The following is a 17,451-nucleotide window of genomic DNA, read 5'->3' as shown; positions in this document are numbered from 1 at the left end:
ATAGTTCTGGCTGAAAACCAGGGTTTAATTCTCAAGCAGTGTGGCCAGACTGGCTCTCACGCTGTCTGAGCCATGGCGTTCAAGTCTGTTGGATACAAAACTCATCCATAATCTCAGCTGGGGGACCAGATGAGACAGGTGGAAAACCTCCCTTGAATGCTTCGTGGGCAAAATCTCAGTGGAACCAATAAGCCAGCTGGTTAGACCTTCACCCTGTAGACTAGAAGTTCTTACATTGCTGCTCATGGGTGGGTTTCAGGGATTCTGTGGCCCCCCTAAAAAAACTGAAAACTGTGAAATGTATGATCAGCTGGGGAGAGGGTTCCCAGCTTCTCTTGGAGTCACAGAGGGACCTATACACAAACCAGTTCAGCCTGAAAACTCCCATCCAACTCACACATCTTTATAGTAAAACAGTAAACTCGATTTCCTTCCAAAGTGTAGAAGTTCACCATGAAATTTGGAATTGTTAGCAATGGGACCAAGACCCTCCCACTTGACAAGGGCTAGTCGCCCAATCTGGACCTAGAATGGGAAGGCTAGGTTCTTGTGGTCACAAGAGGGTACATGACGTGGTCCCTTGTGGCCTGGGGCCTCTGGTGGGCCCTCAGGAATAGAAGTGTCTACTCCTTAATGCAGAAAGGTAGACCTTGATGGAGTCCATGAAGTTGGTCCAAGACTGTTAGAAATGTAAGACTCTTCCTCCAGAAGTTTGCCTTTATGGAAGGTTTTTGTTTATGGCATCCAGAGCTGAGTGGCAGGCAACTTCTGCTTGCCTAAAGGAAACCCAATGTGTATAATTAGGACAGAAACTAGTTCAACACATTCTCTCTCTCTCATTCTCCCATTTGTCTGACCCTCCTCCACCAGGGTGCAGCCAGGGGATCCTCGACCAGGGTATGCATTCAACAATGTGGGCCGTGAACTGCCGCACCCAAGCAGTGCCACTCACCTGGACTCTGAGGGTTGAGCATCCCTGGAGCAGAGTACCCCACCATCCCTGCTCCTGACAGCAGTACAGTAATAAACCTGATGTGCAGGATTAGTCTGAGTTAAGACTATTGAGTTAAGTTTGAGCCGCCATCAACCTGGCTCACACTGTTCTCCCTGTCCAGTGACTCCCTGAGACCCCACCCCACCCAACTTGCAGGCCCACTCAAGCTGCCTCCAGTGGCTTCTCCATACCAATGACCTCTCTCCCTTCCTGTTTTGGACTTTCCTAAAATCTCTCAAACAAGCAGCATCTGGCTTCTGCATACCCCATACCTCTTGCTAAGTGGTCCCAGGCCCGACACTAGCAGTAGCCAGCCTTGGGTCATGGCTTGGCCTCTCCTGGGCACCCCCAAGCCCAACAACACAAGTAGCAGCCACCTGGAAACTGCTCTGTAGCTCCCAGGTGGCCCCAGGCAGGGCACAGGTGGTGGCTGACTTTGCACCTCCTGGGAGGCCCCAAAGCCAGTGCATCCAGTAGACAGCGTCAGACCACACCAGATCACAACCCTACCACCTCCACGAGCAGCATACTCAAGGGGCGGACTTGGTGAGCACCACAGCCCCACTGAAGCAAGTCCTGCTCTGCAGGGTCGACTCCTGCACAGCAGCTCCTCCGCTGTAGTCGTAGTTGGTCCTCACAGCCCATCAGCCTGGGGGTCAATCCTTCCCAGTGATGCTAACAGCAATCAAGGTTCAACTACATCAGGACAGTGCTCACAGCCCTCGCAGAGGCGCGTCTGGAGCATCCTGCCTGGGTGACTGGGGAGGCTGCACCACTGGGCCCTACAGGACACCTACTACTCAAGGCCACTCTACCAAGTCCGGGAGATGTAGCAGCTCCACCTAATACACAGAAACAAACATAGGGAAGCAGCCAAATGAAAGAACAGGAGAAATCTCCAGAAAAAAAACTAAGTGAAATTGAGGCAAGCAAACTACCAGATACAGAGTTCAAAGCAATGGTTATAAGGATGCTCAAGGAACTTAGTGAGAACTTCCACAGCATGAAACCGGACATAGAAACCATTAAAAGGAATGAGTCACAAATGAAGACTACAGGAACTGAAATGAGGAATAAGTTAGAGGGAATCACCAGTAGAGTAGATGAAGCCAAGAATCAAATCAGCTATTTGGAATATAAGGAAGCAAATAACACCCAATCAAAACAGTAAAAAGGAAAAAAAGCTCCCAAAATGAAGACAGTGTAAGGAGCCTCAGAAATAACTTCAAGTGTACCAACATTTGCCTTATGGGGGTGCCAGAAGGAGAAAAGAGAGAGCAAGAAATTGAAAACCTATTTGAAAAAATGATAACCCGGTGAAGGAAATAGACATGCAAGTCTCAGAAGCACAGAGAGGCCCAAACAAGAGGCTGCCACCAATATACATTATAATTAAAATGCCAAAGGTTAAAGACAAAGAGAGAATCTTAAAAACAAGAGAAAAGCAGTTAGTTTCCTATAAAGGAGTTCCCATAAAACTGTTGCCTGATTTCTCAACAGAAACTTTGCAGGCTAGAAGGGACTGGCAAGAAATATTCAAAGTGATGAAAAGCAAGGACCTGCAACCAAGATTACTCTACCCAGGAAAGCTATCATTTAGAATCAAAGGAAAGATAAAGAACTTCCCAGAGAAGAAGAAGTTAAAGGAGTTCATCATCATCAAACCAGTATTGCATAAAATGTTAAAGGGTCTTCTTGAAAAAGAAGAAAAAGAAGCAGCAGCAGCAAGAATATGAACAGTAAAATGGCAATAAATACATACCTATCAACAACTGGATCTAAAAAAACCCAAAATAAACGAACAAGCAGAACAGAAACAGACTCATACAGAGAACATTTTGATGGTTGACAGATGGGGGTGGGGTTGGCGGTTTAGGTAAAAAAGATGAAGGGATTAAGAAGTACAAATGGGTAGTTACAAATAGTCATGGGGATGTAAAGTACAGTATGGGGAAAATAGTCAATAATATTCCAGTAAGTATGAAAAAATAATAAAATAAAGAAACAAGACAGAAACAGACTCGTAGAGTCAGAGAACACACTGAGGGTTGCCAGAAGGGAAGGAGGCTGGGGGAGCCGAGTGACAAAGGTGAAAGGAATTAAGAAACACAAATTGGGAGTTAGGAAGCAGTCACAGGGATGTAAAGCACAGCACAGGGAACAGAGTCCCTAACATTGTAATAACTTGCTGGGGCCAGGTGGACACCAGACTCTCCAGGGGATCTCTTTGTAAATTATAGAATTGTCTACTACATTGTACAGCTGAAACTCATCTAAAGTACTATTGAATGTCAACTGTAACTGAAAAAGAAAAAAAAAGAAAAACATGTCATTATAGAAACAAGTAAAAAATATAAAGTTAGTCATCTTCCTTTCCTGTAAAGTCAATACCAGAAAAAGAGAGGTATTTTCTGCTTCTTCCTCTTTAGATGACAGCTGGACCTTTTGTCCTGAAAATTGAAGTGTTCCTAGCCCCAGGGGAGAGCTGAGTATTTCATTTTTAAAAGCCCGGACTCACACAGGAGGCTGGGGACGGCCCACGTGATACTGACTCAGGCTGCCTATTCACACGCGTGAGTTACACCCACTGCAAACTACAGGAATGAATTCTAGGGGTGGACTCCCAAGCAAGAGAGGATCTGCCTTTTGACCTGCAGAGAGCAAGCAGCTGATGACTCAGGGAGATGTTTTTCCTGCCCTGGCAGGGCTCTTCCTCAAGTCTCCCTGGGTGAGCGTGCGCATATCCAGCTGGAATGCTTTCTCCTGGTGCAGCCCTGCCTCCACCCCTGGCCAAAAGCCACCTTCTGATCCTCTACTGGAGCCGTTTGTCTCCCCAAGCTGCGAGTGGGTCCTCCTGTAAGTAAGTGAGAGAGAAACAGGGTACCTGGTCACTCCCAGCCACAGCGGGGTCTCAGAAAGCAGCAGAGATGAGGTGGAGGGTAAGGAGGGGGTGTGTGGCTAGAGGAACTTGAAAGTGAAGCCTAGTTGGCCAGGTACCTGGGTTGACACTCCACCTCGGCCCAGCCCATGACTTGCATGGACCAGACTAGCCAGAGTCTGGGAATGAAACCTCCAGGAAACCGAGGTGCAGGGGAGCAGGACGCAGAAAAAGGGGAGAAAAGACATGTTTGGGAGCCAGAGACATAGGACAGCATCTTGACTTCCCCACCTTGGAGTCACGCGATCTGGCAGGTTCCTCCACCTCCTTGACCCTCCCTTTCCTCATCTGCAAAGTAGGCATTTTAGTGCCTTCCTCACAGAGTTATGAGGAAGAAGAAATAAACGTAACACCCACAGGCAACGCCTGAGACTTGACTGGATCCTGGCCTGAAAAAATTGGGTAAATTTAAACATGAACTCTATGTGTCACCTAGTATGGCGTAACTGTCCATTTCTGGGTGTGAGAGTGCCCCTGGACCTAGGGGCAATACACGTATTCATGGGAGACACATGCTGAGTAGTTGGGGCGGCCTCACCAGGTGTGCGGCTCACTCAGCTGTGTCACAGAAGCAACCACAAGGGCACGTTTGCAGGGAGGCGAAAGCAAAGCAAATTTGCTGCAATGCTAACTGTTGAATCTCAGAGGAGGGTATTCAAGTGTTCTCTATTTATTCTTTTTATTTTTCTTTCTAAAGTTTTTTGTATAGTTTTACTTTTATTGTATTTTTTTTCCATTACCATTTAGTCCCCTTATCCCCTTCCCCGCAATCACTACAGTGTTGTCCAGGTCCAGGAGGACTTTTTCCTTTTTGCTCTATCCCTCCACTCCCCCTCCCCACCTCTCCTTAGCTGTCATCCCGCTCTCTCTGTATATAGAGTCTGCTTAAAATCCATCAGTAAAAATTGAGGGAGAAAAATAATGAAGACAAGGTGTGCCCAGCACCCACACGGGGCCTTGCGTGCTCGGCAGTGTGTATTGCATGAGCACTCACTAAGGCACTAGGGTGACATCAGCCAAGAATAGGGGTGGGCTGGCCAGAGAACGTTCTGGGGCGACAGCAATGATCTCTAGAGGACAGAGACAGACATGAAACAAGGCAAGTATGTGAACACGGCAGCCGAAAACAGTGCTGAAGTCTATGAAGACAGTCCACAGGCGAGGGACGGGGAGCTGGGGGGTGGGAATTGCCGCCCTGGCTTGGGTGCCCCTGAGCCTCTGGGCAGGTGGAATGTGAGCTGAGGATGCACCGACTGTGCCAGGGAGCTGGCCATGCAGAAATCCCCCTCCTCCCTCATCTGTCTGTCCAGGGGCCCTAGAAGAGCCCCAGATGCCAGAGCGGGTGACATCAGCCAAGAGCCAGGGTGAGGATGTTTGTTTCCTCTTTGGAGCAACCAGCCATGGGTTAGTTTATGCTCTTGGAACTCTTTGGTCTATTTACACAGGCCAGATACCATCAGCCTCCCTGCGCCAGTGAACTTGGTTCCTACGGAACCACTTCCTGGAACCAGCTGGTGATCTGAGGCCTTAGAGGAAGTGGCAACGGCCCTGAGAATGGCAAAACACTTCTCATTACACAGTTAACAAATGAAAAGATGTTCAACCTCATTTATAACTAAAAAAAAAGTGCAAGTTGAAGTTTTACATTTTCACTTACCAGATTGGCAAAGACTAAGAGATTGGACATTTCAAGTGCTGGTGAGGCTGGGGGAACAACCCTCTCTCATCCACTGTGTGTTCAGCCTCTTGTGAGTACCCTGGGTCACTGGGACGTTGTCTGTCACGGCGCCCTTTGGCTAAGTGCTTCCATTTTCTTTTGTTCTTTTTAAAAGATTTTATTTATTTACTTAGTTTTTAGAGAGAAGGGAAGGGAGGGAGAAAGAGAGAGAAACATTGATGTGAGAGAAAAACATCAGTCGGTTGTTTCTTGCATGCACCCTGACCAGGGACCAAACCCACACCCCAGGCATGTGCCCTGACCTGGAATTGAACCGGTAACCTTTCACTTTGCAGGACGCTGTTCAACTGGTCAGGGCTAAGCAGCTCCATTTTAATGAATTTACTCTGAAAATATCATTGGAGATGTGATTAAAAAAGCAAAAAACAATGTGCAGGGTGGCATTTGCAGCACTGCAGTAATTATGTCACCAAAGGGGAACAACGGGAATGTGCACCAGGAGACAACCTAAATACATTAGGGACAGATATAAGTTCAGCCATGGGTGAAGATTTGGAAGTAAGAAATACACACATATCACAGCACTGTAGGTGAGGGTAGGCATAGAAAAAAAGCCAGAAGAGTGAACGCCTAAACATTAATGACGGATCCCCGGGGCGGGCAATCCTGGGGACTTCCGCAGTGTGCATTTCCTGTGATATTTAAACGTTGGACCACAAGCGTGTATTGCTGTTGTAAAGCAGAAAAAGGATTTTAAAGTGAGAGAAAAGGAGGGAAGAAGGGACTGCAGTAGATACTTGTCCTTTTTAGCTAGCCAGGAACTGAAACCCCTTGAAACATTTGGGTAATTCACCTACCTTAGGGTTTTCCACCACTGGAAGTGGTAAATGACCTTCCCATTCCAGGGCCCCCGAGATTCTGCCGTGGAAGGCACAATGGAGCCTGCTGCGAAGCCTGGTGCTCACTCTGAGAGAGCCCAAGGCAGCCCTTGGTGGGACCTGGTCCCCCCCCCCCCCCCCAGCAATCAGAGTGGTGACTGTTATGCCAACTTAAGGAAGAAAAAACACAAAAAGTGTAGAGAGGGCAGGGTCCCAGAAATCCACAGAACTGAACAAGGAAGCTTTAGGAAGGGTGGAAACCATCTCCTGTTTATCCAAAATTCAGATTTAACTGATTGACCTGCATTTTATCTGCCAATCCTGTCCTGGGGAACTTGATAAAAATAGCACTAGCCTTAGTCCCTTAGGAGATTCAGTAGATCTGGGTGGAGCCCAGCCAGGAATCTGTTTTTTTGTTTGCTTTTTGTTTTGGCATTCAGCTCAAGCCCGGGTTGGGAAACCTGTACTCCGGCGCACCAGGCTGACCCCGGGAACGGGCTCCTGTCACCGGGAAAATAGACAGTTCCATGCTTATTTATTCCTCAGTCTTTAACGAGTTAGGCTAGTAGGAGTCAGGCCTCCAGAGCGGCTGTTCCAGGGACTTCTGCGGGAAGGGGGGCGGGCTCCTCTCAGGTGTGGCGCCCCTTCCCACACCTCACTGTCGCAACAACTAGCTGTTACTTTTCCACAGGCCGCCCCATTCCTTTCGGTCCCACTGGTTTCTCTGAGGTCCCAGCGTCTCCACAAGACTGGCCAACCGCTGTCCACCGAAGCTGTAACTCTCCAAATCAGCACAATAGCAGAGGGCCAGGGCAGGGGGGAGGGGAAGTGGGTGGGACCAAGGACAAAGAAGAGGAAAGAGTCTCGGTGCACAGTGACTCCGGGTTCTCCCTTAAGTGCCTGCTCCTGGCTGTTCTCCGGGAAAACCACAGGTCCAGGCCCTCAGCCCTTCCCGTTGGCCCGAGCCCTGTGAAGGGGCGTGGCCCGAGGGGGCGTGGTCTGAAGGGGCGTAGCCGACAGAACCGGAGGCTCCCAGGAGAGCGGCGTGGTTCCGCAACTTCACCAACCCCGCGGGACCGGGGCCGAACGAGAAGGGAAACCGACTTCCTACCTGGGCACAGGTGAGCTCCACTGTGCATCTCTCGGTTGCTCCGCGCCCGGGATGGACAGGGCGCGGGCTGCATCCGGAGGAGAACAAGCCGGGGCCGAGCTGCCAATGGAGACCTTGGAAAATCAGGTCCCGGCGCTGGAGCAGCCGCAGGCCCCCGCGGAGGAACGACGAGAGAGTCCCGAGAACAGCCCGGCTCCGGCCGTACACGAGGCGACCGGCGCGGGCCAGGACCTCTCGGGCGGGAAGAAGCTGCCCTCGCCGCACCCCGCGCGCCTGCGGGTGCTGCCGCCCAGCCTGGGCTACGGTGCCTTCCGCCGCCAGGTGTCCGCCAGCCCGGAGCCGCCGTCACCGGGCCCCGCTGCGGCCGAGCAGCCCCGGGACCGTGAGGCGGAGCTGGTGCCCTGGGCCGCGCCGGGGGAGCCGGCGCCCGGCACCTGGGCGCCCGTGGAATTGCAGGTGGACGTGCGCGTGAAGCCCGTGGGCGCGGCCGGTGGCAGCCGCGCGCCTTCTCCCGCGCCCTCCACGCGCTTCATCACGGTTCCCGTACCCGAGTCCCCAGGCTTCTCCCGCCACGCTTCGCCTGTGTTCCCGATCCTGCCGCGGACCGCCTCCTCGGGCAGCACGTGGGGCCGGGGCTCGCAGCTGGCCGCAGCCCGGGCTGATTACGGCCTCGACGCCGAGGGCCGGGCCGACTCTGCCGAGGGGGGCGCGGAGTCCCCGAGCTCCCCTAAGTGCCGCTGCCGCTGCAAGGAGCTGGAGGAGGAGGACACCGTGCTGCTGCACCGCGCCCAGGTGGACGGCGACATGAAGCTGCACCGGGCGATAAAGCTCATCGGTAAGCGCGCGCCTCCGCCAGGAGCCCACGTCGCCGGGTCGGGGTCCAGGCAGCCGGAGGTCCCCCAACATCCACTCCTCCCTGGGCCACTGCTGTGGAGGGATTGGGAGACCCAGACAACCCTCCCAATGTCCGGCCCTGCCTGTCCTCTCTCTGGCTTGAAACCACTGACATTCTGAATTACATTAGAATTACATTACGTAATTCTAATTCAGATGGTTTGGGATAAAAGAATAAACCCACTATTCTTTCGCCTTATACTCTTCCGACAACTTTCACACGCCCTCGTAGTGTGCGCAGCCTCTTTGAGAGGTCGAGGTGGAAGGAATTCCAGGCGAGGGAAAGTTTTTCAGGATCACGTGACGAAGGTGGTGGTGGCGGCCCCGGAGGGAAGATGATTGCCTGAAAAAGATATAAACAATTAAGCAATCCTGGCCAGGGAACTGGGAGGGAGTGGCTGGTGAACTTGGGGGCGGGGAAAACTTCTTGGAGCTCAGCCTTGAAAGATAAGTAGCAATTGGGAGGATTTAGCTTTATCTGTATGTGTTTTTCTTTTTACCAGGACAATGAATTTGTTACTTCAGTGATTAAGAATTGCTTTCTAAAGAGTGGGGGAGGGAGGGCCGGACTTTTTTTTTTTTTGCCTGGAAGTTTGGGAGACAGATGGCTGTGGTGGGGGGCGGGGCCATTTCCCGGGTCCGCACTGTAGTCCTAAATTTTCTGAAAGGTCACACTAGTTATAGTTCCTGAGGTGATTGGTAGGTTTACTTTCCTTCTCCAGGCTTTTTAGTTCTGCTTTTGTTATTTTAAGATTTTCAATTTATGTACTTTTTTTAAAAAAAACTTTACTTACTGATTTTGGAGAAACAAACAAACCTGCATTCATTAGCCGATTCTTGTCTGTGCCCGGAAGGGCAACCTTGGTGCATCAGGACCACCCTCTAACCAACAGAGCTACCCAGCCAAGGCATCTTAAGGCATCTTTTATTCCAAGCATTTCAATTCACTTTTTCGGGTAACACTTCCATTGAGCTATAATTTACATACCACACAATTCACCCACTAAAAGCATACAACTCAATGGTCTTTAGTATCGTCACAGAGTTGTGCAACCATCACCAGCCAGGTTTAGAATATTTGCATTCACTCTAAAAAGTAATGCTCTACCTTTTAGCTCTCACCCCCCAGCCCACAGCCCCAGGTAGCCACTCGTCTACTTTCTGTCTCTATGGGTTTGCCTATTCTGGATATTTCATTCAAGTGGACTCATAATACATGTCCTTTGGTGTCTGGCTTTCACTTAGCAGTGTTTCCAAGGTCATCCATGATGTAGCTAGCCTATGTCAGTACTTAATTCCCTGCGTCTCTGGAGTTCTTCTCCCCTCTGCAACCTCATTCCAGCCACCTGGTCCCCCGGGACCTGGAGCTGTGGACAACTCACTCCTGTCCAAGTGCTCTCTGCATGGTGCTTCCTAAGTGGCCTCCAGCGACCTGGAGCGGTAAAGGAGGCAGGTGTGATTCCAGTGTTAAAACCGGGAAACACCAAGAACACTCGAGTCAGAACTTGAACCCAGGTTCGCTGAACTCCAGATCTATCCCTCGTTCCCCTCTCGTCTGCAGTTTTATCTCCTGGTACCTCTGCCCAGTCTGGTAGCTCCTAGAGTGCAGCGGCCTTGCCCCGTCCTTGGCACATTTACACCCCGTGTCTGAGGCACATTAGGCGCACAGTAAGTGCTTGTTAGCCAATTATTTGTTCTTTCTTGAGTACAATCTTAGGTCTTCTAGTTATTGAGGAAGAAAACATGTAGTATTTTTCTCCCACATGGGAAGTTCTAAACCCCGGGGGTCATCCGGGTGTCTGGGCTGAGGCGGTGGGTGCGCACAGGGGTATGATGCTGATGTAAGTCAGTGGCTGTAACCTGCCTCTTCTGGTTGTCCCCCCCACCCCAGGGCTGCCGATGTACATGAAGTCCCTGCGCTGGGCCCTGGTAGTCATGGCCGTGTTCCTGGCGGTGTCCACAGTCGCCATTATAGTCCTGGCCTCTAGAACAGGTATGGCGCCTCCTTCTGGCTGCACTCTGACAAGCAATCGGATGACAGCGCTGCAGGGGGTCTTTGTGCCCGGAACAAACTGGACAGCCTTCCGGGGCCCTGCCCACCCTGCTTGCCACTGAAAGCCAATTTCATGCCTCCAGATTTGCCCCTCAGTCCAGGAGGCGGGCAGGAGTTGATGTGTTAATGTACACGTATTCAGCTCTTTACAGTTTACCCTGCGGCTCACCCGAGGTCTCTGCTTGCAGGGACCAGGTGCCGGCCGTGTCCCCAGGGCTGGCTGTGGTACGGGGAGCACTGTTACTACCTCTCTGCCGAAGTTCAGGCCTGGGAAGCCAGCCAGGCGTACTGCTCTGCCCACAATGCCACCCTCGCCCTGCTGAGCCACACCCAGGTGAGAAGTGGGGCAGGGTGGGCAGTGGAGGAGCGAGCGTATCATCACAGGTTACAGGATGCTAGCCCTGCAAGAAGTCGCAAAGATCTAGTCCACCTCCACATTACAGAAAAAGTCACCGAGGCCTGGAGAAGTAAAGCGGCGTGCAGGGGGCCTAGACTCCAATTCACCAGGGTCTTCGGTTTACTCTGCATTCTAAGACGCGGAGCTGGAGCTGGGCGGCCAACCCGGTGGCCACGCAGTCAACAGGGAGCTCAGGAGCCAGTGTGTGCTGGCGGATCTGTGGGGGGCACATGTGTACTCTTGGGAGGTGGTATGGAAAATTAATCACATTTAAGGGGTATGCTGTCAGGCCTTGCTATAAGATGCGGGCTGACAAATCACTGCTGAAGTCAGTGACTTAAGGCCACAAGTATTTCTTTCTTGATCCGTGGGAGGACTGTTGAGGGGCCGACCTTGGCTGGAGGTGGCAGACAGCTCAACCTCAGGGTGCAGATTGGCTGGGCTGGGCTTGTGCCTGCAGGCTGGGTTCACTCCATGAGTCTCTGGTCTTTCTATGAGCTAGGAGGAAATTTATGAGGATTAGGGGGAAATGCGAGAGGAGTTGTTGACAGGAGATACCTGGTTCTTCTTGCTGATGCATGTAAAGAACTACAGATCAGCAAGTCTATTAGCAGGAAGTCAGGGCTTATTAGTGATCCGTTCCCTTCCCATGGAAGGGAACGGGCCTAGGTGCGGGGGGAGGGGGGGGTGGGGGGAGGGTAGTGGAAGGCAGAGGTTTAGGGCAAAGCAGGGTGGCAAAAGGAAGGGCAGCTGAAGGCTGGGGTGGCAAGCCCCTGGGTGGCCAGAGGCTGGGCGGCCTGAAGCCAGGGAGCCAGAGAGCCAAGAAAGGGAGTCCTTTGTTCTGAGGACTCACATAGTTGGCGGGATGGGAGTAAAAAAGTTAGGTGTTGATGGGTGAAGGTGGGGCCAGCTTTCCTGAGGGATGTGACCACCCATACATAGGTATGTGGGGGAGTCTGTTAGCCCAAATCCTTACCTTGCTCCAGACCACATTTGTTCATCTTGTTGTAAAACAGACACGTGACAGAAGGCAGTTAATTAAAGCTAGGTTAGTTACCCAAAGTTGCTTATGGGCTCTTTCCGTAAGCATCAGGGACTCCCTCGTGACACAGATAGTGACCAGAGGCAGCCAATTAACCAAAGTTGTTCTATGCGCTTCTTCTTTGGGCACCAGGGGCCCTTTCCCACCTTTCAGGCCTTGGGATGAAAACACAGTTTCAAAGGCCTTCTTTCCCAGGCAGCGGAAATGATACATGGAATTTCGAGGACTACCCTTCTCCCGTGGCAGCATGGTGTGTCTTGTGATGTCGGAATACTTGGCAATATTATCAGACCAGGCTCAGGACTGCTGAGTTAGCATGTGAGACATACCTCCCTCTACCTCCCTGCCTTGGTTTACTATCCATCCTACCTAAGTGATAAAAGGTGTCGCCTGGCAACCAGGACACTAGCGCTGACCAGCAACAGCAGCCCAGTCTCAGAGTTCTCCCTGTGCTGTCTCCTGCCTCAGAATGGTAGCCCGTGCAGGTGGGAGGTGGGTGTGTAACAGTCTCCACCTGGGGCCTGGGCTGGGCCCTGAGTTCTTAGTCACTGTGAGGTGAGAACAGGCAGAGACACCTTCCCAGGCTCCCACATCAAAGGAGTCAGCCCGTCACATCTGCAAACGGAAGACCAGTGGGAAGGAACACAGCCAGGTCCCTAAAGAGTGCTTGAAGCTGAGGAGGGGACCTAGTAGGGCAGGACTTATTAGCCCAGCGTAATTTTCCCATCTCCTGAGACCCACTGAGCACAGCAAATGTCACCAGAAACCCAGGGACATAAAGGATCCCTGCCTTCCAGCCCTTCATCAGAGAGGTTCGATCCAGAATGACCTTGGACCTTGGCTGAGCAAATGGCCTGCCGGCTGGTGGGTCCTCAAAAGGGGAACTGGGTTCAACTATCCAAATTGCAAATAGAGCTTGAGATAAAGACTTTTTTTTTTTTTAACTAAGTACATAGGATCAATCAATTAAAACACAAGTAAATGTTCAGAAAATACTATATCGTAGAGCTTCCAAAAAAAGAGCTTTTAAAAAACTCCTTGCAAAAAGACCCAGACTATGATTTGGGTCCCAGACAGTTAAAATCCAGCCTAGGATGACCACGGAGCTCTGGAATCTTCCCCACATCTGGACGAGGGCCGGGGTTGTGGGGGGACAGGCCGGCAAAGGCCATGCTTCACCAGCTGGGGTGCACAGACCCCACAGGTGTGCCACGGTGCCAGAGAGTGCACGCAGCTCCAGGAAACACGGCACATCCTTTCCAGAGCTGGGTTTGCTCACAGTAGCAAAGTGGAGAACATTTAAGGGCCACCTATGCCATCTTAGAGTCACTCACCATTGGTTTAGTGACTGCTTCGTTTTGCAGGGCAGAGGAAGGAGGAAGCCACCTTAAATGGAGTACACACTGACTGTATAATTTACCACTGTTACAAAAAGAAACAGAAAGAAAGAAATGTATGGCCCTGGCTGGTGTGGCTCCATTGGTTGGAATGAACCAAAAGGTCGCAGGTTTGATCCCAAGGCACATACCTAGGTTGCAGGTTCAGTCCCCCATGGGGCACATATGAGAGGCAACTGATTGATGTTTCTTTCCTCTCTCCCCTTCCCTTGCCCTCTCTCTAAATTCAATAAGTATGTCCTTAGGTAAGGATAAAAAAAAGAGAGAGAGAGAGAGACATGTATGAAGCCATAGAAAAGAATTTACCTGAATTTTAGGATGTAAAAGATGAGATTTCAAGTAAATTCTGCTTAGGGTCAGAATTCCCCGACCTCCCGCCCACACTGGTGGACGGTTGGAGACGCACCAGTGGAAGGCGGTAAGGCCCCGTAGCCTCACCATGCCCTCATTACAGAGCAGTCCTTTGAGTTGGAAGTTTCTGGAATTTATTTTTAACTTTTGACACTGCTTTTCCCACTCCAGAGTTTTTGCTAACAATGAGAACAAGTTAATGGAGTCTGAGCTGCGAGGGAGAGAAGAGCCGAGTGGTGGCTGGGGACAGGCCCTGGCCCCTGGCCCCGGGGGGACCCAGAGAGCTAGGGTGGAAAGAAGGGCACTCGGGGCCGGTATTGCCACAAGCCTCTGATGCGGTCGTGTGTGGGGCTGGGGCACAGCTGTGCACACCGCCCCCCAGCGGGGACCCGTAATGGGTGTGTACTGTGCCTTGGCTTTACACATACTATCTCAGGCCTCATTACAGATGTCCCCACGTTCCAGAGGGCCATGCTGAAGCTCTGAAAGGCTGGGTACCCTGCCTTCGGTCACAGACCTTACAAGTCACAGAACCAGAGTTTGAATATGGGGTAGCCGGCCCCCAAAGCTCTACTCTGCGCAGCGACAATCCCCCTCCGAGCCATGGGGCGCCTTCCCCAGCCAGCAGCTCAGGGGGAAGGTGCTGGCCAGCAAGAGTCCCAGATGTATGCAGCCATGCCGCGAGTTGCGTGGACCACCCAGGTTCCTTCCCTTCGTCTCCAAAGCCCCCACCCGGCCCTGCCCACGGGCCCCTTGCCTGTTCCCACCCCCACTCCCCACTTTCCTGTGCAGTGTGACCTTTGGGACCTCAAGTGATTAAGGTCAGCCAGGTTACCTGGAAGTTGCTTCTGCTGGTGCTCCCTTGGGGAGAAGGTAAGTGGGTGCTGACACCTCTGGGCCCATGGCTGGCGTGGCGGCCTGGGTGTTACCTGGGGCCCTTGGTGGTGACTGCCAGGGCCACAGGGAGGCCGTTTTGCTGAGCTGGCTGTGTGCTGGGCTGTCACAGTCCATGGTGAGTAAGACTGGCCCCCACTCCTCCCCAAGTTCATGGTGTCCCTACAGGAAAGGACCTTGAAGCTAAAGGACATGAGGGACGAATGGGAGAGGCACCAAGGGACAGTTGTCACTCCGATGCTTACTTGCTAATTCCCAGGGTTAAATACCGAGGTTTCGTCTTTGTCAACTTAAACCATTTTGGGGGCGAAAAACTAAATATAACATCACATTCATTTTTACCATCCTGCTTCACTAACGTGAGTGAAGGCTTCTCAGCATCATGAGCGAGGTGCCCGTGCTGGTGGGCGCTGCCTCTTCCACGGAGCCTGATTTCATATTTGTATTTTCTTGCATAACTACATTTTCTACGGGCTTGTCATCCTCCCCAGCGCTGCAGTTTCCCGAGTTGCTATCCTGTACCTGGCCGAGTTAGTTCCCGATGGCTGGGTGTTTGGGTGGCTTCCACTGTTTCTTCATAAATGGCACTGTGTTATCTGAGCAAATTCATTTTCTCTCCTTCACGCTCTTGGATTTCTCCCCAAAGCGGAGTGGGCGCCAGGAAGGGAAAGCTGGTGCGGACTGGCCCCCTCGCAGTGCGATCACTTTTTAAATACAGTTGAAGTGCAGGTTCAAAACAAGTTGAAAATTTTTGAATACCGTGTCTTGCTTTATTGTTAAAAAGATGACATCGAGCATGAGTAGTTGAAAGAAAGAATCATTGCTAACAGCTCTCTAACCTCCTTGTCTTCGCTCTGGCTGTTCCTCACGTTTGTGTCCACACATGTACAAACTTTTTCGTTATTACCATCATGCCACAGCTGAGTCAGCTTTGTCACTCACTGTGACCCCACATGGACCACAGCCTTCTGCGCCCCCCCCCCCCCAACAGTGCTCCATGGGCTGCTTGCTTCTATTTAACGGCCTTAATAATACTGCGCTGAGCCGCTACAACGTACCTGATGCGCTTGCTCGCAGCTGTGCTGTTGACCATCTGCTCTCAGGCAGCCACAGCCTAATCCACCCCATCACTGCCTCCCCCCAGCTTTGCTCACCTGGGAGCCTCTTTGGTCCTCTGTTGCTCTGTGGGGATTGGCATTCACATCCTCTCACCTTGAGGGCTGAGATGGGATCACCCCCATTTCTGCTTCCCATCCTGAGCTCAGTGCCACGGAACCCGTCAGCATCCAGTGCAACTTCCCAGCTCCTGGTGTTTGGGCCAGTCAGGTCAGGTGCAGCTGAGTTGCTTCTGGGCCTGGAAAGCTGGGAACTTGCAGAAGCCCCAGGTGAGGCGAGCTCATGTCCAGTAAGAGTGACCAGCTGCTTCTCTTCCCGCAGGACTTCCTGAGCAGATCCCTAGCCATCAAGTATTCCTGGGTGGGGGTCCAGAGAGGCCCCCATGGCTGGCACTGGATTGACGGCACCCCCCTGTCACCCCAGCTGTGAGTGACTGTAGGCCTGGGTGGGGGTCCCCCTCTGTTCCCAGTGCACTAGTGTGACATCACAGCAGGTGCCAAAGAGGATCTGGAAGACTTCCCCTCCTCTCACACTGCTGTTCTGAGTCCGCCATCTCCCCAGATTCAGTCCCCCTGGGCCACCCCTCAGGAGGCTGACCCCACACGCATGCTCAGGGCCTGGTTTTGTTCAGTCCCTGTCACCCCACCCCTTGTTTAGGACCCCAGCACACCCCAAGCAGGACTGTCACCTGTTCTACACATAGAGGTGTGCCACTCAGCTTTGGTGGTTCGCCCAGGGCCACACAGCTGATGAGCTAGGGACATCCTCACGTGCCTACCGCAGGGCCAACTCAAACAATCCCTGGGCCAGTGGGGCCACAGGCTGGAAGGCCTGCGATGCCCGGAAGCCCCATCACCCTGAGCACCCCTCCTTCCTCTCATCCTTCCCCAGAGTCCCGGAGGAAGAGGAGGGCCAGCCGGATCTCAGGTGTGGGGCCGTGGATGGAAGCAAGCTTGTGGCTTTGGACTGCACCTCTCTAAGACCCTGTGTCTGTGCCAAGGGGGCCAAGTGACGTGGGTTTCACCCATCCCGAGCCCACTGGGGCGTGCAGCCTGCTCCCTGGAGCCAGGCTTTCAGGGCTCCCTGCTCCATGTTCACGGGGCCCTGCCTGAGTGAACCTGGGAGCTGGACCTCTGTTGCAGGAAGACCACCTCTGGGCAGAAGGCTTTCTGGGGCCGAGTGCTCATTTCTGTCTTTAGCTGCTGAAGAGGATCTGTTCAGAGACCTTCAGGTGTTTTGGGGGTTTTTTTTGTTTGTTTTTTTAGCATGTTGAGCCTTGGTCTTTCCCTCATTAAAATGGCCATTTCCCATGCTCTCCCTTACCTGCTTCCCCACAATGCACACCCTTTCAGTCCTAGAGGAACAGATCACAGGGGAGCCCAGCCTGGGTTCTCATCCAGCCCCCGAAATACATTTTCTGTTGTTTTGTGGCGAGAAGGGCTGTCAGCAGGGACATTGTTGCTGTCAATGCCAGTTCCGGGCAGCTGGCACACAGCCAACCCAGCTCTGACCAGTGTGTCACAGCCAGTGAGAAGCTGTGGGCCCCTAGGGGGAGAGGGAGCTTGCACACTGATGGCCAAGGCTGGGATGATGCAGGGGAGCCAGGCATCTGGGCAGGAGGAACCCGACCTTGGTAGGCGGAAGTTCCTGCAAACACAGGGTCCCAGTGAGAAAGGAAATAGGAGAAATGTGGGTGGGTTCGAGGCAG

At 52.2% G+C, this 17,451-nt stretch overlaps 1 protein-coding gene and 1 long non-coding RNA gene across 2 annotated transcripts; one reads left to right on the top strand and one right to left on the bottom strand.

Moving 5' to 3' along the window:
* Positions 1-1,172: 1,172 nt before the first annotated feature.
* Positions 1,173-6,545, bottom strand: LOC123479203 (uncharacterized). Its single transcript, XR_006654742.2, has 3 exons — positions 5,913-6,545; positions 5,590-5,778; positions 1,173-3,848 (listed from the first exon to the last, which is right to left on the bottom strand). It is a non-coding gene; the product is annotated as an uncharacterized lncRNA (long non-coding RNA).
* A 763-nt stretch (positions 6,546-7,308) lies between these two features.
* On the top strand, positions 7,309-17,055 carry KLRG2 (killer cell lectin like receptor G2). The gene is made up of 5 exons (XM_053926720.2): positions 7,309-8,434; positions 10,385-10,486; positions 10,735-10,880; positions 16,065-16,168; positions 16,635-17,055. The coding sequence occupies exons 1-5, from the start codon at positions 7,651-7,653 to the stop codon at positions 16,753-16,755; spliced, it is 1,257 nt and encodes a 418-aa protein (XP_053782695.1). The 5' UTR covers positions 7,309-7,650; the 3' UTR covers positions 16,756-17,055.
* Positions 17,056-17,451: the final 396 nt, after the last annotated feature.

The sequence above is a fragment of the Desmodus rotundus genome, chromosome 6, assembly GCF_022682495.2.
Source record: "Desmodus rotundus isolate HL8 chromosome 6, HLdesRot8A.1, whole genome shotgun sequence".
Taxonomy (NCBI): Eukaryota; Metazoa; Chordata; class Mammalia; order Chiroptera; family Phyllostomidae; genus Desmodus; species Desmodus rotundus.
The sequence above is the reverse complement of the archived record's forward strand: the minus strand, read 5'-3'. Positions and strand labels throughout refer to the sequence as shown.

Bases quoted from the DNA above. Each gene is read 5' to 3' on its own strand.
- KLRG2 (XM_053926720.2), top strand. From the start codon at position 7,651: ATGGACAGGGCGCGGGCTGCATCCGGAGGAGAACAAGCCGGGGCCGAG. The intron at 8,435-10,384 runs GTAAGCGCGCGC...CCCCCACCCCAG, and splicing joins CCGGGCGATAAAGCTCATCG to GGCTGCCGATGTACATGAAG. The intron at 10,487-10,734 runs GTATGGCGCCTC...CTCTGCTTGCAG, and splicing joins AGTCCTGGCCTCTAGAACAG to GGACCAGGTGCCGGCCGTGT.